Here is a 21,413-nt window from a genome sequence, read left to right as displayed (position 1 = left end):
GTGTGGCAGTACTACATGCAGTAGTAAGTGGCAAATGTGTCCTATTACTGATAGGCGTCACACATGACGCGGGCCAGTCCGGTAATCAAGATGGCAGACAACAGTGTTAGTGCGTGGATGGATCAGTGTGTGGTGTTGAAGTTTTCTTATGAACAAAGGTGAAAATACTGGGGATAGCTACAGAAAACGTCAAGAGCAATATGGTAATGAGACGCTAAATCGCAGTAAGACATTTGAATGGTGTAAACGCTTCAAAGATGGCCATACATCTGTCCGTGACGATCCCAGCCATGGTGGTTCCCAGCCCACAGCAGTCTTTCCTGGGAACATTCAGATCCTGGATAATTGATGCATAGCCTGTCGTGAAAGAGACAAATCTTTCTTTGGTGCAATGATGACGAAGTGAAGCAGGCTGTCCTAGGATGGTTCAATCCTACTGACAAATATTTCTATGCCGAAGCTTTCCAGGCATTAGATAAATGCTGAGTGTATAAATGTAGCAGGGGAGTATGTTAAAAAAATAAATGCTCTTTTCTTATATAATCGCAAAAGTCCCAGTTTGACTTGAACACTCTTTGTATCATGCGTGAAGCTTAAATAATAATTAGTTATTACTGTATTATCTTTCATTCCTGGATTACAAGGTGCCCAATTTTGTTCTTCTTCATCACTTGCACTCTTTGCCTGAAAAATAAAGAACACGCACAGTCAAATGGCGCTTTTGTCACAAAATTCCCTTTATGAAAGTTTGTTTTTTGTAAATGTTGGTGATTTCCAGAATCTAGCAATTAATATGTTTGTCACTAAGAAGATGTAGAATATCAGAGACTGATATAAATTATCTAATAACATGAATACCAAAATGCTAAGGGCTATACATCAATTTTTAAGGATATTAAAGTGCTATAAGCCCAAAAAACAAAACATATTATATTGCAGTATGCCAAGCCTTAGATATGCATTTTCCTTTATTTTCACCTAATGATCAAGCCAGTAAGTCTGTTATTTTTCACATTAATTTAACAGATCAAGCTGTCCAGCAAAAGTGACAGTTAAAGAGTTGAGATAAACCATTTACCTCAGGGGAGCTTATAATGGTCAGCTTTGTTAATTTATTTAAAACCTTTATCCCAAAAGGAAAATAAACAGTTTTTATACATGCTTAAAAAGTATTAAAAGAGAAGTATGGGTTTGTTTTTTTTCCCCCTTTTATACTTACCAAGGTGGATGCAGCATGGGACCGATGCTGCATCTGTTCCCTGGCGTCTCTACACTGAGAACCGAACCACAGAACATCACCGATGGATCGGTTCCCTCAGCTCCCCGAGAGGAGAGCTGCTGACTGTCAATCAGCAGCTCTCTTCTCTGCTCCTCTACGCTCACTGAAGCGTTGAGCTGTGGAGGGCTGGGGAGCGGACGTCTCAGGCTCTCGGCAGCTCGCTGAGAGGCTGAGACAAGCATCAGTCCAGGCACCTGGCGGATCCAGACTTGGAAGTCGGGATGACGCAGTGCCTGAACTGATTCCAGTGACGTCAGCAGAGAGCGGACTTCAGACCGATCTCTGCTTAAAACGGGTCACAGGAGTGCAAAACAAATTACACTCCTGTGACCCATAGGAGAAGCCCAGCCAAACAAGCCCAGGCTTGACTTCTCCTTTAAAGAGGAAGTAAACTCCCCTTGTGTGTTTATACCTATAGGTAAGCCTATAATAAGGCTTACCTATGGGTGCTGTAAATATCTTCTAAACTTGCACCATTTAAGAGATATTTACCCTGGATATTTATATCCGGAGACTGTGCTGTGTAAAGGTCCCATCAGATGGCTCAAACTTAAGCCAATTAGGCCATGGGTGGCTCTGCAAGCACCGCCTAGCTCAACAAAAGTTGATTTAAAAAAATCAACTGGGCTCTGGGTACAAAACAATTGACTGAACAGTGACTGCATCCTATTAGGTCACTGTTTGGCAGTGCTATTGTACAATAACTTACAGTGGATACTCCTCCATCCACCCTTTTATCATGGATGGGGGAAATCATTAATTTGATCTCGTTCAGTCCAAAAGAAATTTGAGCCAAGCATGGAGTATGTATGGCCTCTCTTTGCATTACCAATTTTTGAAACTGATTGATGGCTTGACTACTTAGTAATGCTATTTTCATTCTTTTACATGTATCTTTTTTTACTTTTATGGTATACAATCTTCAATTACATATATGTATTTTAAGCAGTATTCTGTTTTGGCATGGTCATACCTTTGCATAAAAAAGAACAGCTGCAAGGGTGCAGGGATTAGTAAAAGTGTATAGCATTTATTAATAAAAACATTGCACACTTACATCAAAGTTAGCTGTAAAAGTGCAGAAGGGGATCATGTAAACACTGTCAAGGATGACACCTGACCCACTGGATCAGTAAGCCTCCATTGGAATGCCAGACCCACCAAGAGATAGCAGCTGGTGGTGTCTACGGCCATCCTTTGTGCAAATGTCTAGTAGTTGTGAAGAATGCCTGAAATAGGAAGGGTGAAATTGGACCAAGGGCTGGAGGAAAAAGTCCACATACTGGGACAACCCATTTGTTAGACTCTCCATGAATGCTATGATAGGCCTACTAGGGGGGTTGATAGGGTCCTTGTGGACCTTCGGCAAAATGTAGAAATGAGGGGTTTTATAAAGGGCTCTATAGAGAAACGCCTATTCTTTTTTGTCGATAACCTTATTGGTCCTGGGTATGTCCACCAGGAGTTTAAGTTCCAGCTTGTATTCATCAAAGGGTCACAAGACAATTTAAAGTAGGAATTTATATTCGAAAGTGGTCTATTTGCTTTATTGGCTTGTTTGATTGGCTTGTTTGATGATCAATTCAAAATTATCAGTTAGAGCACCAAAAGCTCTCCTTTCTAGTGGGCTGAGAATATGTGACCTGGTATAAGGTGTCAATGAAGGAGCCCTTGGCATGGACAGGATAGAAAATGGATTTGGGTCCAGCGTGGACCACCTGGATATAATTGTCCAAGAGTAGTACACCCTACAAGACTGTTCCACCAAACCACAGATTCTCTAATGTGTCCAAGGCCATTAGATCCTCAGTGTCCCAATCTGTTGTGTGTTATCCAACAGATTGGTGGAATGTAGTTCAATGGCAACTGGCTGTTCATTCTTGTCATAGCAGCATTTTCGTGTCAATTTATGTAGGGTAATGAGAGGGCGAAAAATTAAGACCTTTTTCAATAGGGGGATTTCCTGAGGGGAAAGTGTATGAGAGGATAGGTGGAATATTTTTTATCATGTCTGAGGTGGTCAATATTGGCAGTAACTGGGGTCTGGGTATTAGTAAGGAAAGGAGAAATGGCCCTTGCACACTATTGGAGAGAACTGAAGTTTTCAATGAGGAGGTATTGGACAATCCACAGGATGCATCTTTATTGGAACTGGTTTTGTCTCTGACAGAGTGTCTTCTATTAAAGGCAGAGAAAGAATCTTGGATGTTGGCGTTAGACTCATGTGGGGCACAGATATGTTAGAGGATGGTAATATGCACCTGCCTGTGTGCAGCCCAGAAGAAGACCTTCCCTTCTTTATTATAATGAAGATCAGTTTCTAGTTTGTTGGAAGTTTTTTTTTTTTGGTCACTGTAGCCTACTCAGTTTTTTGACATTTTTGCTGTAACATGGAGAATCATTTGTCATACAGACTGATTTTTAGCATCACCAGCGGTCACGTCTTAGGAAAAAAATGAGGATGCTTTCATTTCTGACTTGTTTTGGATGAAGCAGGCTTCAGAACTGGGATCTTTATCCTTTGCTCACTATCAAGTGAGTCACTGACATGTTACAAGCATAAGCATATCAGCTTTTGGGATACACTTGATTTGGCAAGATTTGATTATACAATAATTACCAATCTGCTGCATGATTCAGTGTAATTCTGTGCACAGTTAGGCTGTGGCTCCATGCACACTAGCCTTTTTTTTAAGCACCTGGAAGCTATGATGAGGATTTTCTGCTCCTAGAAGCTAATAGTGTTATCCCAATTGTCCACGCACACTATTTTATGCTAGAAGCATTTTTCAAGCTTCAGCATTTAGGAGCAGAAAAAAATTGTTTTGTAGAGTTTTTGGGAGCGTTTTCCCGGCAGAACAAAATGCTAAACACTCCTAAAGACTACTAAAACGCTCTTAATAGCTTTTTTTTGAGTGTTTTTTTTTTTCATGTACTGTAAAAATGCTAATAAAACGCCAACGTTCCTAAACGCTAAAGATTCTAAAAGCTACTACAAGCCGGCACAAACACTATTATCAGCATTTTTCATCCAGCATTTTTTGAGTTTATAAAAAATGCTAGTGTGCATGGATCCTTAAAGGAGAAGTCCAGCCTGAGTTTGCTTGGCTGGGCTTCACTTATGGGTCACAGGAGTGCAATTCGTTTTGCACTCCTGTAACCCGTTTTCAGCAGAGAGTGATCTCACAGATATTAGTCCAGGCACCGCAAATATCAGTCCAGGCACCGCGTCATCACGACAATAAAGTCTGGATCCACCAGGTGCCTGGACTGATGCCTGTCTCAGCCTCTCAGCGAGCCGCAGAGAGCCTGAAATGGCCGCTCCCCGCCCCTCAACAGCTCAGTGCTACAGTGAGTGTGAAGGAGCAGAGCAGGAGAGCTGCTGACTGACAGGCAGCAGCTCTCCGCTCAGGGAGCTGAGAGAACCGAGCAATCGACGATGTTCGGTGGCTTGGTTCTCAGTGTAGAGATGCCGAGGGACAGATGCAGCATCAGAACGATGCTGCATCCACCTAGGTAAGTATGATGGGTTAAGAAAAAAACCCATACTTCTTTTAATTGTGGTAAAGTTCAGGAATGCTTTTAAAGTTTTTTTTTTTTTCATTGAAAATAAATTATTTTAAAAATACGTTAGTAGTTTTTATTAAAATATTACTTAAAAAAATATACGATCCAAAAGAATTGTAACTAATTATTTCAAGGTAACAATTCTGTTTCTTCTTAGCGAGGACAAGGACGGGTCGTCATTTTACAATGTATTTTAAAGCACACCTGTGCTCAGATTTTGACATTAAATTATTCACGTTCTTAACAAACAGCAAAGAGCTTTAAAACAAACCATCCCTAACTCCCTAAGTGCTTGTGTAGATAGGAAAATGAAACATGTTTACAGGTGCATTTAGCTTGCTTTTGAGTTTTGTTTAAGATGCTTTTAATGGTACACTAAACCCAAAAACAAAAATTTCAAAAGGTAATCTATTTCAGCTTACCTATCCTAAGATGATGTTGTTACATTAATCTTTATTCATTTTTTTTAGGCAAGAACATTTTCGGAAAGTATAGAAAATACCTGTTAATATTTGTAAGTTACAATATGCTAAAATGTGGTTTTGGGGTGTATATATCCTTCAAGTTCTTTCTGATCTCCTTTTGAGCTGTTTTTGTACTTCCTCTGACTTGTATATGACTGTATAAATAAACCCTGTCTCCTCCCTTTTTAAACTTAGCAGTTGTATGATACGATCAGCTCTCATTGGCTTCTGTCTCTTTATGTAATCCTAGGCAGACTGAATGATGTTGAAATCAAGGCTCTGAGGAAACCATACTATTTTTTCCAGAACACATCTGGAAATGCCCGAACTTAATGCTTGGAATTGACATGGTTGATGCAGTAAGACCCCCTATGTCTCGTTGCTCTGCTCAGTCTTGCCATTGTGTAAGATATTTTTTACATCAAACTATTTTCAGACATCTCAGCTTGTTAGTAAAGCAAGTCTTCTACACATTCTTCTAGCCAGTTTCATTCCTCCTACACAGCTGATTTTGTTTGATATAATGATTATTTTAAAACCGATATGTTATTTTGTTGGTCATTAGTACCATTTTGGTATAATATTTTATTAATGCATTGGACCATATGCCTGTAAAAATCCTTAATACTGTTTTATAGGTAAGGGGGGACATTAGTGATGAGAAAACCAAAGTTTGGTTCGCTGGACATTCAACAAAAAAAATTGCAAACCCCAAACATTTTGGTGAGCCCCACTGAAGTCCATGGGAGCTGAATCCTCAATTTTTTCTGGCCTTCTTCAAGGCCAATTAGCAAGCTTTTGGGAAAAAGGGCATGGGTAGCTAAGCATTTCCATAGGGAACAAAAAAAATTAAAAATTCAGTGGAGGCAGCGCTTTTATTTTACAAAAAAAATATTCGATTTTTTTTTTATAATTTTCAAGAGAGTTTACAAAGTTCTAAATGTTAAAGCAGCTGTTTTAAAAGGGCTTAACACAACAGTCACACCAATTGCGACACTGAAATCGCGCTACTTCGAAGTAGCATTTTAAAAGTAGTGCTACTTCACGTGCTACTTGGAAGACATCTGTGCCACTTCATGCACAGGTGTCAATGCAAGTTGCACTTGAAATTGCAAAAAGTAGTGCAAGAACTACTTTCAAAATCCATGCGACTCTGATGGAGTCAGTTATCACACAGATTTGTCCACTTTCATTGCGGACAATAGGGTGTGACTCGTCATGTAGTTTGAAACTATCAAATCACATAACAAATTGCACTGGTTTGACTGTTGCAGATTCCTATCTGTTTTTGCTGTAAAGAAATAGCTGTTTGCTTAGAGTGAATCTAAATGGGAGTTTTTAATTATTAATCAAATGATGCACTTGTAGTGTTCTAATGAGGAAAGTTGTAGGGTATGCATCACTTTAGAATTGAACAACCCTTTGAGAGCACCTAACAAAAAATATAATTTTTGTTGCAGATGATGCCTAAAATTCATACCTGAGCATTTTGTACCTTGAAGCTACCAAACACTGGAGGGGGAAAAAAAATCAATTATTCTCTATGGAGATGGTTCACATCTCCACTCCAAAACGACTGAAGCAAGAAGCTCCAAAACGCCTGAAGCTCAAACAAGTTCTGAAACTTTTTTTTTTTAGGCAGATTTGGGCGTTTTTCTGCTTTTTTACATTGGTGACCCCCCCTCCCACTGGGGGGGGTTGTCGACTGGGAGAAGTGGAGAATGGAGTACTAGACAGCAGCAGAAGGCCATCCCCATCTAAGGGGGGGGGTGCGCCAATCGCAGGAGGAGGCCCGGGAGAGCTGTGAGGGAGCATCACCTTTACACGGTCATTCATGAGGAATTCCTGCAGCATCAAGACATACGGGGTGTACCACAGTGGAGGGCTGAATGTGGAGACATGCCAGGGAGTCTGTGAGGGAACTTCGCCTTTACACGGTCATTGGCGAAGTCCTTATTACACGGTCATTGATAAGGAGTCCTGGATCAGAGGAGAGACTGTGGGGAGTCGTGTCAAATCTACCATATATACTCAAGTATAAGTCAAATTTTTCAGCCCATTTTTTGGGCTGAAAAAAGCTACCTCGACTTTTACTCGAGTCAGTGAATAAAAATGCCCGAAATGGAGGAGAAAAAGGGGCAGGGCCGTGCCGCTGGGTGGCGCTCGTGAATGGCCCGGCGCCCCTGTGAGGTTCCCCTCCCCTAATGCAGTGTCAGATCACCGCCGCATAACGATGTCCCACCTTGTGTTACCCCTCCCTCCCATGCCGTTTTAGCCGCATAGCGATGTCCTGCCTCCTCTTGTGACAGACGGCACAGTGTTCCAATGCTAGGAATCACTGTGCCGTATGTCATAGGAGGCGGGACATCGCTAGGCGGCGGCTGCACGGTTATCTGACCCAACACGATTTCACATGCGGTGAGTGAAATAACAGTGTTCCACTCCAGTACCATATATGTTATACCAGATCTGGGACCAGATTATTGATAGTGTATTGGGACCAGGTTGTGTGTATTGGGACCAGATTATTGATAATGTATTGGGACCAGGTTGTGTGTATTGGGACCAGGTTGTGTGTATTGGGACCAGGTTGTGTGACATTTACAATGGCTACCGTATATATAATGGGCACTGGCAGGCTATATAACGGTATAATGGGCACTGGCAGGCTATATACCGATATAATGGACACTGGCAGGCTGTATACCGATATAATGGACACTGGCAGGCTGTATATAATGGGCACTGGCAGGCTGAATATAATGGGTACTGGCAGGCTGTATATAATGGACACTGGCAGGCTGTATATAATGGCCACTGGCAGGCTGCATTTCATGGGCACTGGTAGAATGTATATTATGAGCCCTAACACAGGCTGCTCTATGCAAACAGTCATGTCAGCACATTCTGTAATATCATCAGCCTGCATTAGGCCTCAAACTATACAAGTCTTTTTTTTTTTATCCTGATAGAAATGGATCCCAATACTTCTACCGGTAATCCTGGACCAAAACAAAAACGCAGGTCATACAACGCTGGTTTCAAACTTAAGGTTGTGTCAAGAGCAGAAGAAAGCAATAACAGTATTGCAAGTAGGGAAATTTGTGTTAGTGAAAAACAAGTGAGAGACTGTCGGAAAATGAAAGCTGACTTGGAAAAGATTCCAAAGGAAAAAAAAGCTTGACGTGGTTTAACAACTTCATATGGGGCTCTAGAGACTGAATTGCATAAATGGGTTATGGAGTGTCGTCAAAATGGTTACTGCGTAACACACATGGGAATTCGCTTACGTGCCCTTCATATGGCTAAGGATGACAAATTAAAAGCACCAGGCATTGAAAATTTTGTTGCGTCAGCAGGATGGTGTAATCGCTTCATGAATAGGTTTGGTCTATGTTTGCGGCAAAGAACAAAAATTTCACAGAAATTGCCAAAAGACCTTGATGAAAAAGTGATGTCATTCCATTCATTCATCATAAAACAAAGAAGGATCCATAACTATGACCTGGGAGATATTGGAAATATGGATGAAACACCTATGACCTTTGATCTTCCAAGCAACAGAACTGTGGCAAGTTCTGGAGACAAAACTATTTTTCTCAGAACCACAGGAAATGAAAAAAAACATTTCACAGTCATTCTGTCATGTTTGGCTAATGGAACCAAGCTGCGGCCTGTCATTATTTTTAAAAGAAAGACCTTGCCTAAAAAGGTCAAATTCCCACCACGAATTACAGTGCGCGCACATATTAAAGGCTGGATGGATGAAGACGGAACAAAAACATGGCTGGAAGAAATTTGGAACAGACGACCAGGAGCAGCCTTAAAGAAAAAAACATCATTGCTAGTTTGGGATATGTTCAGAGCCCACACATCTGATGACATAAAAAAATTTGCAAAATCTTCTCAAGTTACTTTGGCCGTTATTCCAGGTGGGCTTACATCTGTATTGCAGCCGCTAGATGTGTGTTTAAATAAACCTTTCAAAGACGGTGTGCGAAAGATGTGGCATGAATGGATGTCATCTGGTCAAGCCCGAATGACAAAAGGTGGAAATCTGATGAAGCCCGACATAGAATTGATAGCAACATGGGTTTGTGATGCATAGCCAGAGATTCCGGAGGACATGGTGCAACGCGCCTTCAATAAATGTGGCATTAGTAATGCTATGGATGGCAGTGAAGACAGCGCTTTGTTTGAGAACGACAGCAGTGACGGTGATGACTGAGAACTCAGTGATGATGACAATGTCTATGCTGATAACCTCACACCAGCTAATGCTGAAGCTCTGTTTGGACATACAGATGATGAGGAGGAATCCAGTTTTGAAGGATTTTAACTCTTGTGTTTTAGCTTGGTTGCTGATTGAGCTAAGGTTTTTGTACTTTTAAAGTTATTGTTGATACCATATAGTTTTTATTGACCCTCTTTTCCACTTACAGAGCTAGTTTACTGTTTTTCTTTGAAATAAATATTCAAAAACATTATTGGTATCTATTTTTATTTTTGAAATTTACTGGTAGCTGCTGCATTTCCCACCCTAGTCTTATACTCGAGTCAATACGTTTTTCCAGTTTTTTTGTGGTAAAATTAGGTGCCTCGACTTATATTCGGGTCGACTTATACTCAAGTATATACGGTATGTGGCCTGAGGGTACAGGATTTGCAAGTTAGGCTGGCTGGGAACAGTAGTCCACCATCCAGAACATGCTTTTAAACTACTAGGCCTCTGGGGAGAGGTACTGCAGGCCTCTGGCCTAGTAGCGGCGAGCAACTAGAGTCAGAATGAGAAACTATTCAGAGTGGGTTCTTTTGATTACAGAAGAAGATGTGACAAGAAATGAATATGCTACAGTACAAATTTGTGCAGGAGGAGAGGAGTTCTGGGAACATCACCCTTACATGGTCAAGGGTGATGTCCTCATCTTTACACGGTCATAGATGAGGAAGTTCTGGAAGCAATAGTCTGCAGGAGTTATGCACAGGAAAAGCAATAGTCTGCAGGAGTTATGCACAGGAAGAGCAATAGTCTGCATGGTAATGCAGGGAAAAGACTGTAGCTGTTACACATGCACATCATTCCTTCAGGCTCAGACTATGTGCTAAGTTATAAAATCTCTAAATATGATGGCAAAGTGATCTATCCTATGGACATCCCATATACCCCTTCCCCCCAACCAAGTTGTACCCCCAATAAACAAAAACAAAACACAGCAAATGACTTTTCAAGACTTTTCACTCTGCAAGTGATATATGGGAGTCTGGCAGCGGGGTGATATGGTGGATGTTTGTTACTAGTGGCAACTACACCACTACAAATACATAAAAAAAGCAACAAAAAATTAAGCACTTGACGGTATCACATATAGGTTATCCAGTAGTCAAATCTTATATTGTTCCTATTTATTGACTTATTTTAAAGTGCAAATTTATGACTTTGCATGACACTGACCAAAACAATAATGTTTGTAAACACGGTTCTTAAAAGGAAACCCATTTTTTGTAAACTTTACTTTTATAAATTGAAAAGTTTGTATATTAAAGTTTAATTTTTAAAATATTCCAATAAAATAATAAAAAAACAGCAAGCTAAGTTTCTTAATAAACTGTCCAACTTTGCGTGCTTGCACCCTGTGACTGACTAAAACAGAGACCTGTCTGGTTTACAAAGAAGAGCGGTTGCATTGGTGATTCAGAAATCTTTGTAATTGGATTTTTCTTTACTCTGTTTCACAACAGTTTTGGTTCATGAGCTCTGAAAGATGTTTTCCTACTTTAACCCCTTCAGACCTGCGCTATAGCTGAATGGCGGCTACAGCCCGGACCTACTTTGCGGGGAGGGCGTCAATATCCTCCCGTGCTTGAGCGGCCTGCGCACCCTCTCAGGGCGCGCGCAGCATGCTCTGTGATCAGCAAGTCTATAAGACTCAGCTGATTACAGATCGGAGTAAGAAGTCGATCCTGACCCCTTACCACGTGATCAGCTGTCAGGCCTCATATACAAAAGCACCACTGAACCTATTAAATAGAATCATGAAACTATAAATCATCAAATGTAAGGCTCCATGCACACTACTACTAGTGCTCCTAGAAGCTGTTATTAGCATGTTTTCTGCTCCTAGAAGCTAATAGTGTTATCCTATGTGTCCATGCACACTACTACTAGGTTATTAGCATTTTGTGATCTTCAGTGTCTAAGAGCAAAAAATACAAGTTTTTGGAGCGTTTTTCCAGCAGAAAAAAAATGCTGAATGCTCCTAAATGCTACTAACTGCTCCTAACAGCTTTTTTTAGCTTTCTTTTTATTTTTTACTTTGTGTACTGAAAAATGCTAATGCTCCTAAAAGGTTCTAAAAGCTACTAAAATGCTACTAGAAGCTGGCACAAAAATGCTATTTTCAATTGTTACAATAACTAAAACCATAAATATGTTCTCAACTGATTTATATTATGCTGACCATACATTATACAATACCATCAATCATTGTACAATCTCCGTTATATCTACCATCAACTATGTAGTACAAGAGCTAGCCTGATTTGATATAAATTGAATAGATTGTATATGTTTGTTCTCATTATGTAATCAGTAATGTCATACACACCGTTTTCATAGATTCTTTCAGTGCTAGCTGTAACATCCTTTCTTCCTCCTGGTCCTGTGCCGTGACATATAGAATGTAAGAGAAGGTAGTCAAAATACAATAGAAGCAGTCAATATATATTTTTATGTATACAATATTAATTTTTGAAAGCCCATGGCGTGTGAAACACACTCAAAAACTTCACCCGGTGCCAAAAAAAAAATGTGCACACACATAAAGAGTGAAACACAAAAACATGCAACAGGTGTACACACAAGCCCTCTAAAATCAGAGGGCCTTGCCCTGATTCCCTGGGGCTCCAGACGGGAACTGGGGTACACTTGGTCCATCTGGCCGAAACCAGACAGAACCCCTTTCTCTGGAGGGTTTGCCGAAACAGACCCACCCAAGTACTTGGTGGGGCTCCCCCAAAGGGAGACCCCATGAGAGAGGGCGAACCAAGCCAGAAGGCCATGTCCACCCCCTCCCAAGACTTTCAGGGCAGGCCCGAGGACCTACACCCTACCAGTCACATGTGAAAAAAACGTGACAAACATAGGGGCTTAAATAAAAGAAAGTGGGGAGAAGGAGGTGGAGAGTAGAGTGAAAAGCGGTCATTGTGTGAAACAATGACCAGGCCCCCCGGCCAGGAATCACAAATTCCTCCGGTCCCAGCCAAAAGGCCGGCACAGGAGGCAGGTGGAAAAAAAGTGTGATACGTTGCAGTGAGCATGGTGCCATAAATCAAAGTGACCCTCACTCAGAGTGATTTTATGGCACCCCTGGACTGCCACTCCAGGGGCTTCTTTTCAGGTCTGAACCTCAGCCGGACCAGTGCAGCCAGGTTTTCTCGGGAAGAGCTATAAAGCAGCCTTCACCAGTACTAGCCCTTCCAGGCCCCCAGCAATCTGGTGGATTTGCATAGCACCACCCCGATCCCTCTTCAGGGTGACACCAGCTCCTCCACTGGACGCTGACAGGAACAGTAACCACACCAATCCTAGCCAGAAGGCCGGGAAATCCCAGCCCTTCGGCCAGACCCAGTGCAGCACCCATCCTCACCAGGAGCACCCTTCTGGCCTGCTCAGAGGTATACAATATTAATGGAGAAGCTAAAATAAAAGTAATGTAATTACGAAATAATTGTTCCAGTCTTGTTCTTCACCAGATGGGCTTCTTTCCTATAAAATAGAGAACTCATTGAGACTTTACATTTTACAAAAGCTATGCATATTACGTGTCAGTCAGTCCCTGCTATAGCTGCTACAGTTAGGTCTGCTTAATAGTCCGTTAAAAAATATTTTTCTTGATACGAACAGAAATCATTAGAATTGTTTATGTAATCATTATTATCCATGTTATTTATTCATTTATTATGGATGATACATTCACATTACCAAGATCTATACTCTGGTTTGACTAGCTATCTTGGTTTATAAAAATAATTTCAGAGATCTGAATTTTACATTTTAATTTTCATTATTACTAGCTGATTTTGTTTCTTATTTCCTCTAAACTACTTCATGATATATATGCTAACATTTGTCACTGAGAAAGAAAAATACATTTCCCATTCTGACAGCTCAAGACATGAAAGCAAAACTGGGGGTAGGTTATAACAAAAAGCTGGAGAGCACTCTATAAATATGGGTCCAAATTGCATAGGGAACAAAAGGTTTTATTTATTCACGTTAAGAAGAATATAAACTGATTTAATATCACATTTTTATGATTTGTATAAAACTTTATATTTTACGAAGTCTTTTAAATGGCAGTTCTGTATGTAAAATGCTAGCTGGGCCGTGAGCAAAGCACTAGCTTTGCATTTTTTTAGACTGCAGATCTAGGCTGTAAATTTCTAATTGGGGGTGGGGGAGGGTAGAACTGACCAATTTAGAGTTGTGTGTATAGATAAGATCATATCTGCACGATAGGATCCTGTTTTAGCTTGTAAACATAGATCAGGCATTAGTAAATGGTCAAAGTCACTGTCTAATCTGGACCACACAGCCATACCATTTAGGAGCTGCTTCTTTCCCCTAGCCTCTGACGCTGTCAATCTCATAGCAAAGCAGGGAGTGGGAGGACAGATGGCGGGAGGCACAGCAGCACTATGTGAAAGGGAGCAGAGGAACTGGCTGTGGGGGGGGGGGGGGGTGATGTGAAGGGGCAGAAGAAATGGCTGCCAGGGGGGGGTGATATGAATGGGACAGAGGAGGAAATGGCTGGGGGGGGGGTGATGTTAAGGCAGGCAGAGAAAGTGAGTGTGGAACTGGGGAGTGATGTGAAGGAGGGCAGAGGAAATGGATGTGAAGGGGGTTCAGAACATTATTGTGAAGGGGGGCTGAGATCACTACTGTGAAGGAGGAAACTGTGATGTGAAGTGGGGGACTGAGTAAAGGGAGGGATTGTGATATTCAGGGGGTGCTGAGGACACTGATGAAAGAATGCTATTGTGATATAAGAGAAGGGGGGCTGTGATTTGAAGGATCTCAAACATGCGATTCAGACCTCTCTTGGAAGAAAATTTTACTGATCAGACTTCTGTGAATTTTATTTCAATACCCCTGTCATAGATCATCAGTAAACAAAAGTGCTCATATTTACTCTGAAATAAATAAAGTTATTTTTATATACTTATGAACATAAAAAATTAAGAAAAAATATAGAAAAACACTATGGGGTTGATAAAACCGCAGAGTGCAAAATCTGGTGTAGCTGTGTATTGTAGCCAATCAGCCTCTAACTTGTTTAATTAACCACTTTCTTACTGGACACCTAAACCCCCCTCCTGCCCAATTTTCAGCTTTTAGCGCTGTCACTCTTTGAACGACAATTGCATGGTCATACAACACTGTACCCAAATGAAATTTTTATCATTTTTTCCCCACAAATAGAGCTTTCTTTTGGTAGTATTTGATCACCTCTGGGTTAATTTTTTTAACAAAAAATTTAAAAAAAAAGGTAAAAAAAAATAAAAATACAAAAAACTGTTTTATATTTTGTTAATAAATTTTGCAAACAGGTCATTTTTCTCCTTCATTGATGTACGCTGATGAGGCTGCACTGATGGGCACCGATAGTCTGCATTGATGGGCACTGATAAGGCGGCACTGATGGGCACTGATGAGGTGGCACTGGTGGGCACTGATAGGTGGCACTGATAGGTGGCACTGATAGGCGGCACTTCTAGGTGGCACTGATTGGCACCACGGTGGGCATTAATAGGTGGCACTGATTTCTGGCACTGTTATACACTGGTGGGTACTGATTCATGGCACTGTGGGTACTGGCAGGTGGCACTGGCAGGCGGTACTGGCTGGCACAGATGAGGCGGCTTTGCCTCTTCCTCTTTGGGACCGATGTCCCTTGCACAGAAACTGGTGATCGGCTTTTTTTTCTCCTCACGCCATCAGAGTAAGCCTATGTTTCCACTATTGCGACCTGAAAGTCGCATTATTTTGCCACGATTTTGATGCAACTTGAAACAATGCCTGTGTATTCTTGAGATCTATGGACCTCAAGTCCCATCAAAGTGGGACCAAAGTAGTGCAGGGACTACTCTGAAGTCGCTGCGACTTGAAATTGCACAGATAAACGGTACTCATTGGAAATCATGGGGTACGACTTGTCATGCAAATTGGCAGTCCACCATCATCCAGATGTCTAGGAGGGATACTTGCTGCGTGGTAAGAGGATTCTCTCGAGGATGGGCCAAGAAGAGTTAACTCCTCTTACTCCTCAAACTCAACGGATCCAAAACAGAGCTTCTTCTACTACATGCAAACCATAATATAAAAAACAAGAAAAAACACCGCCCACCATCTTTGGACAGACCATCACCCCAAGCACCAAAGCCAAAAGTCTGAGTCATTTTTGACTCAAATGTCAATGGATGCACAAATTGGATCCGTAGTCAGCGGATCTCACCATCTTCTTGGCCTGTTACGCAGACTCATCCTCTTCATTCCAAAAGAGGAAAAAGCAGCAGTAGTTGGAACTATCATTAATTCCCAACTCGACTACGCTAACTCCCTTTACACCGGACTACCTAACTACCTGATTGCGCGCCTACAACTCATCCAAAACACCGCAGCAAGACTGATAACAGGAAAAAAAACTTGGGAATCCATTTCCCCATCCCTGAGGAGCCTACATTGGCTAACCGTAAAGGAATGGATCACATTCAAGACCCTCGGCCTCACCCACAAATGCCTACAAGGAAACGCTCCTCAATACCTATGCGAGAAAATAAAACGCTACATACCTAATCGCACGCTTCGATCAACCAACCAAAACCTCCTCCACATTCCCAAATCCCGCTACAAATCGAAAGGAGAACAAAGATTCGCAGTCCAAGGACCACGGCTATGGAACACTCTACCGACCAACATCCGCTTGGAAGAAAACCATCAGGCCTTCAGGAAAAAACTCAAAACCTACCTCTTCTTACAAGCTGGACTACACAGGACAGACCAAGCGCCTTAAGGCGATTCAGTTCGCATTTGCAGCGCTATACAAGTCATTCATTCATTTAGATTGAGCTAATTGCTGCAATGGAACTGCTGTTGTTCATTCCACTATGTATCCCCTGCCCATCTTTTGAGTAGGACAGCTTACCTGTTAACCCTCTGACTCTCTGTCTGCTGCATAGACTCTAAAACAGCTTTTGCAGACCAATTGTCTGGTAATGGGATGATCCAGCATTTAGGGATTTGAGAGTTGGTGAATGTGAAGAACTATGTCTTTTCACGGATGAATCCTCGCCGCCTGCATGGTATCCTGATCTGGTTGGGGCCTTCATAGGTTTGTTTGTCGCCTTGATGTCCGCTTGGACTTCTTCTGGCATACAAGGCTGAAATCAGGGCCGGATTAACATAGGGGCTGATGGAGCTGCAGCTCCAGGCCCCTGCCTTAAAATCGGCCCTCACAGTCAGCAGTATAAGCCTGATTTCTCGTGTCCATAAACTTCTCTGGGACAGGAGAAGCTGTGTGTAAATGTAGGGGTGTCTGGCTGCATCTGTGTTGGCTCACTGTGGTTATTACAGTGTCACAGTGCACAGTTCCCCACTACACAAATGGCTCTGCCTTCCCCCTCCCCTCTCTCTTCTCTCTGTGTGCAGTGAAGGAGCCGTGTGGGCTGGGAAATTGTGAACAGAGCAGCCGGCAGATAGAAGGTGAACAGATATGTGAGTGATAAGCTTCCCATCCAAGTGTGAGCTCAGTGACTGGACTCTTATCTCCCTTCTCTCCCCTCTTTTACCTTTATCTTCAGCAATGGCTCTTATAACTGCAGCCAATATGTAGATTTGGCTCTTTGTGCTTTTAGGTGGGTTCATACTGCTTTGCTGTGTTTTGGCCCATTGCTGGTGTATCCGCAGTGTTCCTGCGTTTTACCCACAGTCCTATTGATTTCTAAACTGCAGATACACAAGCAGTGCGCCCAAACTGCAGCACACCAGTGTGAGCCCAAAGGCTGTACACACCCCCCTCTATAAAACTTGGTCTGATCAATACTCCTGGCATTCATTTTACACACAGCCATACCATCCCAGATCAGGAGGGGTGGGGGCTCCAGGGATTTGTTTGACTATGCAGGCCCTGTCCCTTCTACCCATCCTGGAAGAGTCCTGGAGGGAGTGGCAGGCTGCTGGTGGCAAGTGGCACACTGTATCTGGTGGCAGGCTGCTGGTGGCAAGTGGCACACTATCTGATGGAAGGCTGCTGGTGGTAAGTGACACACTGTATCTGGTGGTAGGCTGTGGTTGGCAAGTGGCACACTGTATCTGGTGGCAGGCTGCTGGTGGAAAGTGGCACACTATCTGGTAGCAAGTGGCACACGGTATCTGGGGTCAGGCTGCTGGTGGCAAGTGACACGCTGTATCTGGTGACAGGCTGTCAGTGGCAAGTGGCACACTGTATCTGGTGGCAGGCTGCTAGTGGCAAGTGGCACACTGTATCTGGTGGCAGGCTGCTGGTGGCAAGTGGCACACTATCCGGTGGAAGGCTGCTGGTGGTAAGTGACACACTGTATCTGGTGGCAGGCTGCTGGTGGCAAGTGGCACACTATCTAGTGGCAAGTGGCACACTGTATCTGGTGGCAGGCTGCTGGTGGCAAGTGGCACACTGTATCTGGTGGCAGGCTGCTGGTGGCAAGTGGCACACTATCTGGTGGAAGGCTGCTGGTGGTAAGTGACACACTGTATCTGGTGGTAGGCTGTGGTTGGCAAGTGGCACACTGTATCTGGTGGCAGGCTGTGGTTGGCAAGTGGCACAATGTATCTGGTGGCAGGCTGCTGGTGGCAAGTGGCACACTGTATCTGATGGCAGGCTGCTGGTGGCAAGTGGCACACTATCTGGTGGAAGGCTACTGGTGGTAAGTGACACACTGTATCTGGTGGTAGGCTGTGGTTGGTAAGTGGCACAATGTATCTGATGGAAGGCTGCTGGTGGCAAGTGGCACACTGTATCTGGTGGCAGAGAGCTGGTGGCAAATGGCACACTATATCTGGTGGCAAGTGGCACAATGTATCTGGTGGCAGGCTGCTGGTGGCAAGTGGCACACTGTATCTGGTGGCAAGTGGCACAATGTATCTGGTGACAGGCTGCTGGTGGCAAGTGACACACTGTATCTGGTGGCAGGCTGCTGGTCGCAAGTGACACGCTGTATCTGGTGACAGGCTGTCAGTGGCAAGTGGCACACTGTATCTGGTGGCAAGTGGCACAATGTATCTGGTGACAGGCTGCTGGTGGCAAGTGACACACTGTATCTGGGGTCAGGCTGCTGGTGGCAAGTGACACGCTGTATCTGGTGACAGGCTGTCAGTGGCAAGTGGCACACTGTATCTGGTGGCAGGCTGCTAGTGGCAAGTGGCACACTGTATCTGGGGGCAGGCTGCTGGTGGCAAGTGGCACACTATCTGGTGGAAGGCTGCTGGTGGTAAGTGACACACTGTATCTGGTGGTAGGCTGTGGTTGGCAAGTGGCACACTGTATCTGGTGGCAGGCTGCTGGTGGCAAGTGGCACACTATCTAGTGGCAAGTGGCACACTGTATCTGGTGGCAGGCTGCTGGTGGCAAGTGGCACACTGTATCTGGTGGCAGGCTGCTGGTGGCAAGTGGCACACTATCTGGTGGAAGGCTGCTGGTGGTAAGTGACACACTGTATCTGGTGGTAGGCTGTGGTTGGCAAGTGGCACACTGTATCTGGTGGCAGGCTGTGGTTGGCAAGTGGCACAATGTATCTGGTGGCAGGCTGCTGGTGGCAAGTGGCACACTGTATCTGGTGGCAGGCTGCTGGTGGCAAGTGGCACACTGTATCTGATGGCAGGCTGCTGGTGGCAAGTGGCACACTATCTGGTGGAAGGCTACTGGTGGTAAGTGACACACTGTATCTGGTGGTAGGCTGTGGTTGGTAAGTGGCACAATGTATCTGATGGAAGGCTGCTGGTGGCAAGTGGCACACTGTATCTGGTGGCAGAGAGCTGGTGGCAAATGGCACACTATATCTGGTGGCAAGTGGCACAATGTATCTGGTGGCAGGCTGCTGGTGGCAAGTGGCACACTGTATCTGGTGGCAAGTGGCACAATGTATCTGGTGACAGGCTGCTGGTGGCAAGTGACACACTGTATCTGGTGGCAGGCTGCTGGTGGCAAGTGGCACACTGTATCTGGTGGCAAGTGGCACAATGTATCTGATGGAAGGCTGCTGGTGGCAAGTGGCACACTGTATCTGGTGGCAGAGAGCTGGTGGCAAGTGGCACAATGTATCTGGTGGCAGGCTGCTGGTGGCAAGTGGCACACTGTATCTGGTGGCAAGTGGCACAATGTATCTGGTGACAGGCTGCTGGTGGCAAGTGACACACTGTATCTGGTGGCAGGCTGCTGGTCGCAAGTGACACGCTGTATCTGGTGACAGGCTGTCAGTGGCAAGTGGCACACTGTATCTGGTGGCAAGTGGCACAATGTATCTGGTGACAGGCTGCTGGTGGCAAGTGACACACTGTATCTGGGGTCAGGCTGCTGGTGGCAAGTGACACGCTGTATCTGGTGACAGGCTGTCAGTGGCAAGTGGCACACTGTATCTGGTGGCAGGCTGCTAGTGGCAAGTGGCACACTGTATCTGGGGGCAGGCTGCTGGTGGCAAGTGGCACACTATCTGGTGGAAGGCTGCTGGTGGTAAGTGACACACTGTATCTGGTGGTAGGCTGTGGTTGGCAAGTGGCACACTGTATCTGGTGGCAGGCTGCTGGTGGCAAGTGGCACACTATCTAGTGGCAAGTGGCACACTGTATCTGGTGGCAGGCTGCTGGTGGCAAGTGGCACACTGTATCTGGTGGCAGGCTGCTGGTGGCAAGTGGCACACTATCTGGTGGAAGGCTGCTGGTGGTAAGTGACACACTGTATCTGGTGGTAGGCTGTGGTTGGCAAGTGGCACACTGTATCTGGTGGCAGGCTGTGGTTGGCAAGTGGCACAATGTATCTGGTGGCAGGCTGCTGGTGGCAAGTGGCACACTGTATCTGGTGGCAGGCTGCTGGTGGCAAGTGGCACACTGTATCTGATGGCAGGCTGCTGGTGGCAAGTGGCACACTATCTGGTGGAAGGCTACTGGTGGTAAGTGACACACTGTATCTGGTGGTAGGCTGTGGTTGGTAAGTGGCACAATGTATCTGATGGAAGGCTGCTGGTGGCAAGTGGCACACTGTATCTGGTGGCAGAGAGCTGGTGGCAAATGGCACACTATATCTGGTGGCAAGTGGCACAATGTATCTGGTGGCAGGCTGCTGGTGGCAAGTGGCACACTGTATCTGGTGGCAAGTGGCACAATGTATCTGGTGACAGGCTGCTGGTGGCAAGTGACACACTGTATCTGGTGGCAGGCTGCTGGTGGCAAGTGGCACACTGTATCTGGTGGCAAGTGGCACAATGTATCTGGTGGCAAGTGGCACACTGTGTCTAGTGGCAGGCTGCTGTGGCAGTTGGCACACTGTATCTGGTGACAGGCTGTCGGTAGCAAGTGGCACACTGTATCTGGTGACAGGCTGTGGTTGGCAAGTGGTGCACTGTATCTGGTGAAAGGCTGCTGTTGGCAAGTGGCACACTGTATCTGGTGGCAGGCTTCTGGTGGCAAGTGGCCCACTGTATCTGGTGGCAGGCTGCTGGTGGCAAGTGGCACACTGTATCTGTGGCAGGCTGTGGGTAGCAAGTGGCACACTGTATCTGGTTGCAAGTGGCACACTGTATTTGGTGGCAAGTGGCACACTGTATCTGGTGGCAGGCTGCTGGTGGCAAGTGACATGCTGCATCTAGCGGCAGGCAACTGTGGAAAGTGATACGCTACATCTGGTGGCAGGCTATGGGTGGCAAGTGACAAGCTGCATCTGGTGGCAAGTGACAAGCTCAGGTCCCACTGATTCTGCATCATGGTGAGTTGAACTATTTCACTATATATTACAATGTAGTAACTGAAATAATGGAATTTGATCATCCTGACACCATATCAAGCATGGTGTCAGGAT

At 44.4% G+C, this 21,413-nt stretch overlaps 1 protein-coding gene across 5 annotated transcripts in view; it reads right to left on the bottom strand.

Moving 5' to 3' along the window:
• The window catches only part of EPSTI1 (epithelial stromal interaction 1), a 157,592-nt gene that overhangs the window by 32,976 nt on the left and 103,203 nt on the right, over positions 1-21,413 (bottom strand). For all 5 annotated transcript variants that reach the window (XM_073614191.1, XM_073614193.1, XM_073614194.1 and 2 more), the window contains exons 8-10: positions 13,031-13,075; positions 11,916-11,969; positions 616-684 (exon numbers count right to left, since the gene is read on the bottom strand). In XM_073614191.1, coding sequence (XP_073470292.1) covers positions 616-684; positions 11,916-11,969; positions 13,031-13,075 — 168 coding nt within the window. The remainder of the gene's footprint in view (positions 1-615; positions 685-11,915; positions 11,970-13,030; positions 13,076-21,413) is intronic.

The sequence above is a fragment of the Aquarana catesbeiana genome, linkage group LG02 (assembly GCF_042186555.1).
Source record: "Aquarana catesbeiana isolate 2022-GZ linkage group LG02, ASM4218655v1, whole genome shotgun sequence".
Lineage (NCBI taxonomy): Eukaryota > Metazoa > Chordata > Amphibia > Anura > Ranidae > Aquarana > Aquarana catesbeiana.
The sequence above is the reverse complement of the archived record's forward strand: the minus strand, read 5'-3'. Positions and strand labels throughout refer to the sequence as shown.